Raw genomic sequence first — 14,254 nt, forward strand, 5'->3', positions numbered from 1 at the left:
CTCCTCAAGAGTGCCCAGCAGACCAGCTTTGAAGAACACCTATTTAATCATTGAAAACATAAGTACAAGTACAAAGGGACAGTTTTTGTTAATGTCTATTAATATAATGAAGTGTACCTTTGTGTGCCCAAACATGTATTGTGTGTGATCCACATCAATGGAGCCAAGCAGCTTCTCTGAAGCTTTCTTGTTGTCAATGAACTGTCCCTCAGGGATGACACTGGCATTCAACACTTTGTATCTTCAAGAGAGATACAATTACAGTTGTTACTTAGATTTTTCTTCCATCATATTCAAGTTTGTCCTTTACAACAACCATGAAACCATTTTTCCTTTCCAATATTGTAATGTGCTGTCACCTCTGCTTGAAGTCACCATAGAGGATTCTGCTGGGGAAACCCTTTCTGCAGATTCTGATGCCCTCCAGTACACCGTTACACCTCAGCTGGTGGATGACCAGGAAGTTCTCCATAAGGCCTGAGAGTCAGAAATGCATAATGTTTCAAATCTTTTCTATATTCTTACTGTCATTTTTACAGTTAATATTACTGTAGGGTACCTGGGGTCTTTGTCTCATTGGGAATCAGGCAACGGACAAAGTGAGGATGAGTGCTTCTTAAGTTGGTCATCAGCTTGGCCAGATTCTCCTGTAGATCAGCATCATTAGATAATAGGTTGATACTATTTAAAAATGAGCATTTAATTTACACACATATCTATATCTATCTATATATCTATATATATCTATATATATATCTATATATATATCTATATATATATATATATATATATATATATATATATATATATATATATATCAACATTCGAAAGAAGGGACTGCTCTCACAGCTAGAGATTGACGAGGTACAACACAAATGCTACGGCAAGGAGGAGTCAGGACGCCAGGTCAAGGGGGAGATATCATCACCCCCACCCGAGATTGGGTACATAGCCCCAAGTGCGATAGGAGAAGGATCATTGAGTGCGAGAGGAACTGACCTGAAAAATAGGATCATGGCCAAGCTTGAAACCTGGATCCCCCATAGCCGGTTACCAAGATTACGTGAAGTACCCTCAGAAGGTCTGCTAGATGATGGTAATGCAGCACTACGGACAATACCTACAACCACGATTACCGACACTAACAAGCTGATCTACAATACGGCAGCAGTGATCAGTGAGATGCTTGGCTACAAGTTGAACAGCCACAAGGGGCAGTACCCTCCATGGAGGAGGAGGCTAGAGGGCAAGATCAAAGTAGCACGGAGGGAGGTTAGCCAACTAACGGAGTTGCAGAAATACAGCAAGCTGTCCATACCTGAGGCCTTGGAAACTGCCAAGCAAAGACTCACAGCCTTGGCCACCCGGTTGAGGAGGTACACCAGAGAGATAGAAGACAGGAGAATAAACCAGCTGTTCTCCACAGAACCAGCAAAGGTGTACTCTCAGTGGCAAGGGAACAATAATAATAAGAGAACAGCACCACCAAGGCTGGAGACGGAGCAATACTGGAAGAGCATATGGGAGAAGGATGCAATCCATAACGGCAATGCTCAGTGGCTAGTGGATCTGAGGGCAGACCACAGCGACCTCCCTGAACAGGGTCCAGTAACCATCACAGTGGCAGATATCCAAGAAAGGGTCTCCAGTATGAAGAGTTGGACAGCACCAGGGCCCGACATGGTTCATGCCTACTGGCTAAAGAAGCTGACTGCACTCCACGAGTGTCTGGCAGCACAAATGAACCAGCTGCTAGTTAACGAGAGACACCCGGAATCAAATCATATCGCATCATATCGGCTAAGATGAACAGGCACATGGGTCAATACATGAGCGGGACACAGAAAGGAATTGGCAAGAATACCAGAGGTGCAAAACACCAGCTACTGGTAGACAGAACAGTCAGCCGAGACTGCAAGACCAGACTGACCAACCTGTGCACTGTCTGGATTGATTACAAGAAGGCCTATGACTCAATGCCCCACAGCTGGATACTGGAATGCCTAGAATTGTACAAGATCAATGGGACCCTAAGAGCCTTCATCAGGAACTCAATGGGGATGTGGCGTACAACACTGGAGGCCAACTCCAAGCCCATAGCACAAGTCACCATCAAGTGCGGGATCTCCCAAGGAGATGCTCTGTCCCCACTGCTGTTCTGCATAGGCCTGAACCCCCTCAGTGAGATCATTAACAAGACTGGCTACGGATACCGACTACGGAACGGAGCAGTTGTCAGCCACCTCCTGTACATGGATGACATCAAGCTGTATGCCAAGAGTGAACGAGACATCGATTCACTGATCCACACTACCAGGCTATACAGCAATGACATTGGAATGTCGTTCGGACTGGAGAAGTGTAGTCGGATGGTAACAAAGAGAGGGAAGGTAGTCAGAACTGAGGGGATTGAACTACCAGAAGGCAACATTGCAGACATAGAGGACAGTTACAAGTACCTGGGGATCCCGCAGGGGAATGGGAACAATGAAGAGGCCGCTAGAAAAGCTGCAACCACCAAGTACCTGCAGAGGGTCAGGCAAGTCCTGAGGAGTCAGCTGAATGGTAAGAACAAGATCCGGGTCATCAACAAGTACGCCCTGCCCGTGATCAGGTACCCTGCTGGGGTAATAGGCTGGCCAAAGGAGGAGATAGAAGCCACTGACATAAAGACAAGAAAGCTCCTTACCATGCATGGAGGGTTTCACCCCAAGTCCAGCACCCTGAGGCTGTACGCTTGGACATTCCTCAGTTGTTTCTGTGCCTCAGCGGGAGCAGAAGGAAGGGGGCCGGGGACTGGTGAGTGTCAGCACCACAGTCCAGGATGAGACAACGAACATCCAAGAATACATTGGGAAGATGGCCCCAACTGACCGATTGCTCAGTGAATACCTCAGGCAGCAGAAACCCAAGAAAGAGGAGGGAGACGAGGAACCATCATGGAAGGATAGGCCCCTGCACGGTATGTACCACCGGCAGATAGAGGAGGTGGCTGATATCCAGAAATCCTACCAGTGGCTGGACAAAGCTGGACTGAAAGACAGCACAGAGGCACTAATCATGGCAGCACAAGAACAAGCTCTGAGTACAAGATCCATAGAGGCTGGGGTCTATCACACCAGGCAAGACCCCAGGTGCAGGCTGTGTAAAGATGCCCCAGAGATAATCTAGCACATAACAGCAGGGTGCAAGATGCTAGCAGACAAGGCATACATGGAACGCCATAACCAAGTGGCCGGCATAGTGTACAGGAACATCTGTGCCGAGTATAACCTGGAAGTCCCGAGGTCAAAATGGGAGATGCCCCCAAGGGTGGTGGAGAATGACCGAGCTAAGATCCTGTGGGACTTCCAGATACAGACGGACAAAATGGTGGTGGCTAATCAACCGGACATAGTGGTGGTAGACAAACAGAAGAAGACGGCCGTAGTGATCGATGTAGCGGTTCCCAATGACAGCAATATCAGGAAGAAAGAACACGAGGAGCTGGAGAAATACCAAGGGCTCAGAGAAGAGCTCGAGAGGATGTGGAGGGTGAAGGTAATGGTGGTCCCCGTGGTAATCGGAGCACTAGGTGCGGTGACTCCCAAGCTAGGCGAGTGGCTCCAGCAGATCCCGGGAATAACATCAGAGATCTCTGTCCAGAAGAGCGCAGTCCTGGGAACAGCTAAGATACTGCGCAGGACCCTCAAGCTCCCAGGCCTCTGGTAGAGGACCCGAGCTTGAAGGATAAACTGCCCGCAGGGGCGTGCTGGGTGTTTTTATATATATATATATATATATATATTATATATATATATATATATATAAAAAAAAAACACAGACAAAAAAAACCATATATATATATATATATATATATATATATATATATATATATATATATATATATATATATATATATATATATATATATATATATATATAAATCTATACATACTCTGAAAAGAGCAGACACGGTCTGGAAGGAACCACCCTTCTTCTTGCCACCCTTCTTGCCACCACCACCAGCAGCCTCTGTTTTCATAAACAGTAAATTTCATTACTGGAATTGAAAAAATATTTTTCACTGTATAATTTTAGCCTGCAGTATGCACATTGTAGCTATCTGTACTGGACATGGGAGTTTGTGAGCACTTTTTTTTCTTACCTTCAGCTCCAGCATGGGCTGCGTACAGTAAGCACAGCAGTTTGTTTGAAGACTTCTGGTAGAGCTGCACAACTGAGTCATTCAGTGGGTCCTTGTTCTTGTCCAGCCAGCCAGTGATATTGTAGTCCACTGTACCAGCATAGTGAACCAGGGAGAAGTGTGCCTCAGCCTTGCCCTTTCCAGGCTTTGGTTTCTCAAATGCTTTGGTCTTGCCAAGATGCTGATCGTGCAGCTTGTTCTTGAACGTTGTGTCAGAGGCCTTGGGGAACATGCACTCCTCTTCAAGGATGGAGAAGATGCCCATTGGCTGAGAAAATGGCACAAATCATATTAAAATTTCAAGGGAGGTAACATATGCAACCACATGTACATTTCTTCCTGAGCAGCTGTTTACCTTCTCAATAAGCTCAATGCAAGCAGCCAAGTCCATACCAAAGTCAATGAACTCCCATTGAATGCCTTCTTTCTTGTACTCCTCTTGCTCCAGGACAAACATGTGATGGTTGAAAAACTGTTGCAGTTTCTCATTGGTGAAGTTGATGCAGAGTTGCTCCAAGCTGTTGAACTGTAATAGTACAACCATGTCTAACTTCATGGCAATAAAGTCTTTAAAGTTTAAGAAATGTGTTGAAATGTTTCAAGTGCTCACATCAAAGATCTCAAACCCAGCGATATCCAGCACTCCAATGAAGAACTGTCTGGGCTGCTTTGTGTCCAGCATCTCATTGATACGGATAACCATCCACAAGAACATTTTCTCATAGATAGATTTGCACAGAGCCGAGACAGCATTGTTGACCTGGCAAACAAGAATTTATAATTATACAAAACCATATGAATACAGCTATAATGTTTATAATTATAATATGATTATACAAGTCTCCCTTTTATGAATTACCTGTGGGACGGTCTGACCTTTGGTCACCATCTCATTGCCAACCTTGACTCTTGGGTAGCACAAAGCTTTCAGCATATCAGCCGAGTTCAGGCCCAATAGGTACGCAATCTTGTCAGCCACTGTTGGATTAAAACAAATCATTATAATACCTAATAAATACAAATACTTCAAACATTTCTCCATTATAGAAATTTTTCACAATACCCTCGGTGCCATCAGGTTCAGCCTGCTCTTCACGCTGCTTCTGCTTGAATTTCATGTTGCCATGATGCATCACAGCACCAGTCAGCTTGTAGATGCTTAACTTCTCTTCAGCAGTAAAGCCCAAGATGTCAATAGCAGTCTGTAAGAAAAAAATGAAATCAGCTATCAATAAATAAAACAAAAGAAGATATTTATGGTTAAGTATAAGATTCTGTGTCAAATGTGATTTTACATCTGTTGCAATGAACTCCTCCACATCATCGATGCTCTTGACAGTGATTTCACCCTGACTGATCATTGGATAGTCATAAGGGTTAGTTGTGATCAGAAGAGCCTCTGAAAGGAGAAATGAAGTTAACTTGTTTTTTGCTTAGAATGTGATTTTAATGGTTTTAAAATTTAAATTTAGGTGTCCTGTCAGCATACCCAGAAGCTCAGGCTTGTGGCCTGTCATCAGCTGATAGAAGATATGGTAGCTCCTCTCAGCAGACAACTGGAAGGTGACACGGGACTTCTCCAGCAGATCTAAGGACAACAGATTAATTTTGACACTGTAGACATGAGACATCACAGTCAAAACTGCAAAATGGATCATACATGCATTTATTTCCTTGGCTGTCATTGGGCGTGTTTGAAACTTTTTTCAGTTCTGTTGCTTTACTTATAACGTGCTTCACAGTATACCTTATTATACTTTAAATGTTCCGTGAAGTTGCAATATGTTCCTACTTATACTTACACACGATAACTGCTGGGTTACAGTATATAACTTATATATATAGCGTAACCACACTGTTCATGCATCCGTGTGTTCCACCACAACAGACAATATTACTTCTTCTGAAATTAAGTGACTCATCTCTTTATGTGCTGTAAAATAATTTCTATCACAGATAATGGTAATTTACACTGTGGTTCAAACTTACATGTTTCAATATCAGCTGAGGCCAGCTTGCCAGATGTGCCAAAGTGAATCCTGATGAATTTACCCTACAGGGGTAGATCTTTATTAATATTGCCTTTCATGAGAGCAAGTAGTAAAAAGCTCATTTACATTAACTCATTTTAATCACTTACAAATCGAGAGGAGTTGTCATTCCTCACAGTCTTGGCATTACCGTAGGCCTCCAACAGAGGGTTGGCAGCAACAATCTGATCCTCAAGAGAGCCCTGCAAGAATATATTGTTTTTATGTGAGCTGATCTTCCAAAATTGATTTTCTTTTTCTGTCACAAAGACTTTGACGCAGAATAAAGAATCTACCTGCATTTTGCCAGGTGTTGGCTCAGCCTTCTTAGCTCCAAGAGCTGCAATTGTTGCAAAGTACTGGATGACACGTTTGGTGTTGACAGTCTTTCCCGCACCGGATTCTCCACTGGGGTTTAGGGGACACATTGTTAAAATGCCTTTATATCGTTTTTATATATTTTGCATACAGTTTTTATTATACTCACGTAATCAGGACAGACTGGTTCTCACGATCTAAAAGAAAAACATATAAGCATGTCTTGAATAATCTTAGTATTCATTTATTTCCTATCACTTATAAGTAGCTATGTGGTAAGAAGCAATTTTTTTCACGCAATGATTAATGGTCATCTCTTTAAGTAGAAGTCCTAAATGCATTTAAAGGCTTTAATAGGAAATTGAGCTTACCAGTGAGCATGGCCTGATAGGCATTGTCAGAGATGGAGAAGATGTGGGGTGGAGCCTCAATCCTCTTCTTTCCTCTGTATCCTGCTACACATGTAGCATCATATACAGGAAGCCACTTGTAGGGATTGACGACAACGCAGAACAACCCAGAGTAGGTCTGTATCATAGACAATAAATATCATTTAAACATTTACAGATCAGCATGATACTTTCCTCTCACACACAGCAATGTGAAAACTTACGTAGATCATCCATGATGCATAACGCTCTTTGAGGTTAAACAACACAGATGGCTCATTAAGGTGGGTCATCATGGCCATGTCCTCCATCTTATCAAACTTTGGAGGGTTTCTAGGGTGGATTTCATCCTCCTTTACAGTGACCGTCTGAATAGATTTTAATGATCCATCAGACAACTTCATCTTTCACAGTTCGGCATTATATATTTAACAAACAGATAAAGTACATAGATTATTCATCTACCTTTCCTCCGTCTGTCTCAACAGTGGCTTTACCACCCTCCTTCTTGACGAGTTTGCCCTTGACATACATCTCATCAGTATCAGTCACAAAGAAGGCCGTCTTGGCATCAAATGGAGCAGTCTGGGCCTCAATCCTCTCCTTTTCTGGCTTGCGGAGGTAAATGGCCGCTGGGCCATACTGCGCCATCTCCGCGTCTGTGCTCATGGTGGCACTTTACTAAAGACTGAAAATATGATGGATTGACACATAATTCAAATACTGTACTTATTATACAAACCATAATTAACATCCATTCTTTTTGATTCGTGGAGTTTACCTCAGCTGATGCAAACAGAAATTCCTTAATATCCTGTGTATGTCAAGGTGCTATAAAATAAGTAAAGGTATATCAATGGACACTTTACTCTTTAGTTTAAGAATCAATTCAAAAAGCAAAATTTTCAATGCCATTAAAAAATATAATAACCCAACACTTAAAAGTGTAAAATATAAACTTAATGAGAGCATATAATACACAGTAGATAAAACATGGTAGCTGAATCCTTTACTGTACTCACCCGTCTTAGATGCCCGTCAGCTAGAGCAAATGTCCAGAGCTGCTGCTTTTATAAACAACGACTCTGCTTCCTCAGCATTTACACTCTCCTTAGTTTGGTCATGAATGTCTGACACCTTGCTTCTTGATACTGATATGGTCAAAAATAAATGAATTACTTTGATTAATTTTCCACATATGAAATCCTTCTTTTCTTATAAAACATATTTTTTAAATTAAAAAAAATAAAATGTAAAATTCTCATGTTAATATAGCTGGATTCCTTAATGAAAAAAAATATTGTCAATGTATTTTGGTTCATATATTCCTTCAAATGATTATGCCCCTAAAAATGGAAAATGTACGAAATTTTAACAGAATAGTTAGTGGTAAATCACAACAGTGCTCTGCATGGTTTGTGGGTTATTCATTCCAGTAAATCTTGAAGATAAATTGATATTAACTTGACACAGTATTTAATAAGCTTGTCTGTGCGCCCAAGTATCTTTGATATTTTGATATCCAGTTTTAAACTTGCAGTGCCACTGGTGTATAGTTACATGACATAAAAATCCAAGACATCTGGTATAAAATTCAGAGTCAGACTTTCTGTTATTGCCAGAAAGGTGTTATATATAGCCACTGGGAACATAATATTAGGTACTTTAATACTATAAAATAGCTTGGTATGATTACATTTAATATCTAGTTGGATACAAATGAACATACAGTGTTTAGGTTCCAATTTTGATGAACTAAGTGATAAATTGTTGCTGGATGGGAACATCTGGGATCACAGCCAGGATTAGCTTTCATTTCCAAAGCTTGCAGAGACTTGTCTTAATGTTTGCTATCTTTCTAGCAGGACACGAGATACTATCATGGTCAAAAATAAATCCAGCAAAGGGTGGAAGGAGTGATTTGTGGTCGGCTCAAAAGATAGATATGTTCATTTTTCAACATCATAGGGATTAGGATTAAAGACAAGAAATTAATCATTTGAGCTTATCTATTTGATTTTCAAGTTTTTTTTCATGAAGAGTAGTCAGGTGTCAAAAGCAATATGTTGTGTGTTTTCACTCTAATTCCAAGGGCCAGGTGGAATTACAACTGCAGAGCAGACACAGCATTACAACCAAAAATGGAAACATTTTACTCTGCTTTTTTTTTAGCCCTAGTATTACAGAAGAACACATTACACAGATTGCAGTCTAATGTTGTAGTGCTTTGCGAGGTGTAGAGTATTAAGTGTTTAATGTCATAATACTCTGAGGAACCCCCTCTCTGTGCGCCCCTAAATTTATGGATGCTCTTCAATGCATCCATCAAAATATGAATGTATGTAAATGTTACAGAATTCATTCTGTTGTTGTGATTTGGCACTATATAAATAACATTGAATTTAATTGAATTGAATTCAAAGACAATGGCAGTTGGAATAAACGCATTGAGGCAATTGTACCGCTGAGTTTAAAGTTTAAAGATGAATTGAGGGGAGAAAACGCTTTGTTTTCCAACACCGTTCTAAATGCCATAAGCTCACAGCCACAGCAGGAGTCGAACCCGGAAGTATCCCTCCACAGCCGGTTTTCAGAGTTGCCGCGACGTGGGAGGAGCCAATCAGAAGAGGGACCTCAAATCAGCTGACGTGGGTCATGTGACAGGGAGTAGTTGATATGGGTTACACAATCCTTGAGGGGAATCCTCATTTTCGCCAGTTCAGAGGATTTATGGGCTTGATGGATGATCTGCACAAAGCCCAGGAGACAATGCAAACTGGGGTAGTCCCGGGATTCAGCACTGAAGCAGCAGCAGCAGTGGACAGAGCTCTAAATGATGCAACAATGGCAAAGACATGAAAATAGGATTTCTGCATTTTCTGTATTTCCTACCCTAATAAGGCTCCACTTTGAACATTGTTTATATTTACTTTACTGTCTTCATTTGTTTGTTCATTTGTTTTACTATGACAACTGTTCCGTTAGATTTTTAATATTTATGCAAAAGAGTGATTTAGGAACTTTAGGTCTAACTCTCACCATGAAAGACCTTAGATCAGGAGTGAGTGGTAAGGGCTAGGTAAGGGCCTTGAAGTCCAGTTTGTCCTAATTGTGGTCTCATTTTGGGTTGTTCAATCCAGCACTGGATGCCTCCTTGTCCTTTAGGACATTCTCTCCACCAGTGTCCACATTCTCCACATGTATTCCAGGTAGCGTAAACTTCATAATTTAAGAGTGGCGGACAGAGGTGGGTAGTAATGAGTTACATTTACTCCGTTACATTTACTTGAGTAAGTTTTTGAAAAAAAAAGTACTTTTAAAGTACCTTTTTTGCACGATACTTTTTACTTTTACTTGAGTACATTTGTGAAGAAGAAACTGTACTTTTACTCCGCTACATTTACAAAATTCGATTCGTTACTCTTTAAAAAATAATTAGTTTAACACATTAGATAATATGCTGCCAGTGGAGTTTCCGGTAACTTTTTTACCAATGAGATGTGGCCATGCAGTCACATGACCAGTTTGAAACTGTGGCGGGCAGAGCGGCCCAAGCGTTTCAAAGTAGCGGACACACGGAAAGAAGAAACATGAAAACATGGCAGAGTCGCTTAAAAGCAGTACAAAAGAACAGCTATGTCTTCAGTGTCGGTGTCTTCAGTGAGAGCCAAAACAAACCAACTTTTCAGCGTGAAACAATTAAACTTGTGTAACTGACCGCCCCCCCACCTTCTTCAAATCCAACAAAAGTGGTATCAAACGTTTGTGCTACGTTTGTGCTGCAAAATTTTCGTTTGTACTGCTATCATTTTAAAGATATTAATAAAAATTTCTAGAGGATATCAGAGGTCAACCAGCTCCCCCACATTACCCAAATCCAACAAAAGTGGTGTCAAACGTTTGTGGTACGTTTATGCTGGTTTATGCTGCAAAACTTTTCGTTTGTGCTGCTATCATTTAAAGATATTAATAAAAATTTCTAGAGGTCATCAAAGGTCAACCAGCCCCCCACATTAATGGAATCAAACAAAATTGGTGTCAATCAACTGTGCTATGTTTGTGCTGGTTTGTGCTGCTAAAATTGTCGTTTGTTCTGCTTCTGTTTTAAAGATATTAATGAAAAGGTAAAGGTCAAAAGGTCAACCAGCCCCCCCACATTACCCAAATCAAAGAAAATTGATGTCAAACGTTTGTGCTACGTTTGTGCTTGTTTGTGCTGCAAACATTTTTGTTTGTGCTGCTAACATTTTAATAAAATAAGGTCTTGATGCGTGCTTAATCATCCAGGTAAGTAAATCCCAAAAGGTTGATTCTGTTCATCTGGACATTTTCAGTTGGAGAAACGTTTCGTCACTCATCCAAGTGACTTCTTCAGTCTCAGCTGACTGCAGGTTTCCCCAACCTTATAAACAGTACATTTGCATAGTGAAGGAAATTAGCACCACTTAATGAACAAAGTGCTGGTGGGTTAGTTCCATGATTGTTAGTATGCAAATTCTTATGACCATTGATCAATGATAACTAATCAAAGCCTACTGATTAATGGCCATGAGTACCATTCACAGAAAGTGGGGAATGGCTACAATCACAGCATTGTAGGATGGCGAAAGATGTACCCTTGGGCCCCCCTTCTCGATTCAGAGATGGTCAGCATCCTGGCAGCCCGATGGACAAAGCTGTCTCTCAGTCTGTGTGTTCTGGCCCGGAGGCTCTTCAGTATCCTTCCTGATGGCAGCAAACTGAAGACGCTGCTGAAGGGATGAGTGGAGTCCCCTGTAATGGAGAGGACCTTCCAGATGAGGCAGGTGCAGCTGCTCTCACCACCCGTTGTCATTTTTTCCTGCAGGACCCAGTGCAGGAGTCATACCACACAGTGATGCAGCTAGTGAGGATACTCTCAACTGTGCCTCTGTAGAAGGTGCTCATAATGGGGGTTGAATCTCTTGTGCTTCTCAGTTTGCAGAGGAAGTAGAGTCGCTGTTGGTCTTCTCCACATTTAGGGACAGGTTGTTGTTGCTGTACCACTCAGCCAGATGGTTAACTTCACCCCTGTAGTAGATCTCGTCGTGAAGAGAAGGGGGCTCAACACACATCCTTGGGGAGCCCCCGTATTCAGTGTTCTTGGGCTGGAGGTGTTGCTGTCGACCCGTACTATCTGCTGTCTTCCTGTCAAGAAATCTAGCAGCCAGTTATACAGCAAGGTGCTGATCCCCAGCAGATCTAGTTTGTCAATGAGTTGCTGGGGAATGATGATGCTGAAGGCTGAACTGAAGTCTATGACATATGAGTCTCTAGTGTTCAGATGTGTGAGGGCTGAGTGAGGGGCAGTTGAAATTCCATCATCGGTTGAGCGTTTTGACCGGTATGCGAACTCAAATGGATCCAGGTTGGGGGAAAGCGATAATTTGATTTGATGCATGACTAACCGTTCAAAGCACTTCATAATGATGGAGGTGAGTTTGACAGGACGGTAGTCCTTAAAGCAGGAGGTAGATGACTTCTTGGGTACAGTAATGATGGTGGAGGCTTTGAGGCATGTGGGAACGGCGGCCTGACCCTAGTGATGTGTTAAAGATGTCTGTGAAGACATTTGTGAGTTCCATAGCATAATCCGTCAGTGCTCGTCCAAGGATGTTATCAGGACCTGGAGCTTTGCGTGTACTGATTTTGGCAAGGGATCTCCACACACTGTCTGGGGATTTGTTCACCACGGTCTGCAGAGTGGGATTGTAGTCTGTGATGGTTTGTATTCCTTGTTACTGCCTCCAAGTATCTCTGCTGTCCAGTGTTGGGGAGTAACGGAATACATGTACCGCCGTTACGTGTTTAGAATACAAAATATGAGTAACTGTATTCCGTTACAGTTACCGTTTAAAAAGGTGGTATTCAGAATACAGTTACTTTGTTGAAATAAATGGATTACACTGTGGTACTTTCCTGTTTCATATTGTCGCGGGTCAGGACTGTTTGGGTTTTGTTTGACAGCTACGTTCTGTTGTTCCAGGCGGCAGCGTTACAGTTGCCATGGTTACAGGGCTCTCTCTCTCTCTGCGACTGTGTGTTTCCTGGGTGAGAGAGCGCCTTTTCGTTGTTGTTGTTGTGCTAAGCTAACAGGCAGAATGCAACAAGCATAGCTCTAAAGAATGTAGCATCATGGGCAGTGTAGTCGGTGTTGCAGGGAGAATGGCCTGCCATACACGTTATGGGTCTGTGAGCGCGAGGAGGGAGAAAAAGGCGAGTGGAAAGGTACGAGTTGTCGTCGAGGAAAAACGGGAGCTGGAAGCATGTAAATATAATAATAACCACTGCAGCCAAGAAGAGTGCCTGACGAGCCCAGTTGTAAGTAAGCTATTAAAACTCGACTGTACACCGTGTTCGTGTTTTCCTCCGAAAACAATAAGTTCCGTTGGAGCAGCCTTTCAACGCCTCTCTCTGTCTCTCGCAAGAAAAATTGACCCACACAACAAAGTAAAGCTATTTTTCGGCTATGAGCCGACAGGGACCCCGCCGTATTAGTCAGAGGTCCCTTTACTACAGTTCGGAGTCGCGGACCTTCAGTAATAGTAATAAATCACACAGCAATAGTACATTCACGTTGTTGCAAAAAGCATGATAATATATTAAGTAATCCAAAGTATTCAGAATACGTTACTCTCATTGAGTAACGTAACGGAATACGTTACAGAATACATTTTGGGGCATGTATTCTGTATTCTGTAACGGAATACATTTTAAAAGTAACCTTCCCAACACTGGTCTTATGTTACAGCAGCTGTGTCAAGCTTGAGCTGCGAGTCATATTTTCGGCGCTACGTTGTAGTGAGATAAGTTTGTGGGTGTTTTGTGCAGCTTCGGCTGTCTTTTTAATTGCTCGCTGGTTAGCTAGCGTGAGCTATAAGCTAACAGCTAGCCTGGTTAAACAAGCTAGAGTTCAACGCACATGCAAACCGCTCGTCTCTACTGCTTTAACTGTTAAAACAGAAGGCAATACTGCGAATGACAGGGTTTATTATGTGAAACAGCAGCTTGTTTAGTTTAATCAGTCTGCATTAAGCTGGGCAAACACTGTGCAATTTTTTTCAGTCACGTTATTCCGCTCCTGCTCAAACTGTACAATTGAATCGAAGGGGTTAGAAGTTCATAGGTCACGATGCAGGGTCTCACACTATACAGCCTGATGCTCTGATGCGACCTGAGTGCTCAAACTGTGTGTCCATAACATGAAGCTTATCATACAAAATCTGTCCCTCGCTTGCCCTCTCTGTCTTTCACTCACACAGACACACACATGATCAACTTTGCTAAATTACTAATGAAAAACATTGACCAGG

General features: G+C 42.1%; 1 protein-coding gene across 1 annotated transcript; it reads right to left on the reverse strand.

Moving 5' to 3' along the window:
- On the reverse strand, window positions 1-7,972 carry LOC147332791 (myosin heavy chain, fast skeletal muscle-like; the record flags this gene model as incomplete). The annotated part of the gene is made up of 21 exons (XM_086290813.1): window positions 7,946-7,972; window positions 7,705-7,754; window positions 7,389-7,611; window positions 7,148-7,291; window positions 6,906-7,062; window positions 6,704-6,731; window positions 6,513-6,624; window positions 6,327-6,419; window positions 6,176-6,239; window positions 5,676-5,774; window positions 5,482-5,585; window positions 5,250-5,388; window positions 5,046-5,164; window positions 4,797-4,946; window positions 4,542-4,712; window positions 4,148-4,454; window positions 3,938-4,014; window positions 560-647; window positions 360-477; window positions 118-241; window positions 1-39 (listed from the first exon to the last, which is right to left on the reverse strand). Coding segments are annotated over exons 3-21 (2,337 nt in total), but the record flags the coding sequence as incomplete, so codon positions are not given.
- Window positions 7,973-14,254: the final 6,282 nt, after the last annotated feature.

Source organism: Aulonocara sp. 'chitande type north' Nkhata Bay, linkage group LG4 (genome assembly GCF_057382095.1).
Source record: "Aulonocara sp. 'chitande type north' Nkhata Bay isolate Kocher_YH1m ecotype deep benthic linkage group LG4, A_spYH_male_GT1.1, whole genome shotgun sequence".
NCBI classification, from domain to species: domain Eukaryota; kingdom Metazoa; phylum Chordata; class Actinopteri; order Cichliformes; family Cichlidae; genus Aulonocara; species Aulonocara sp. 'chitande type north' Nkhata Bay.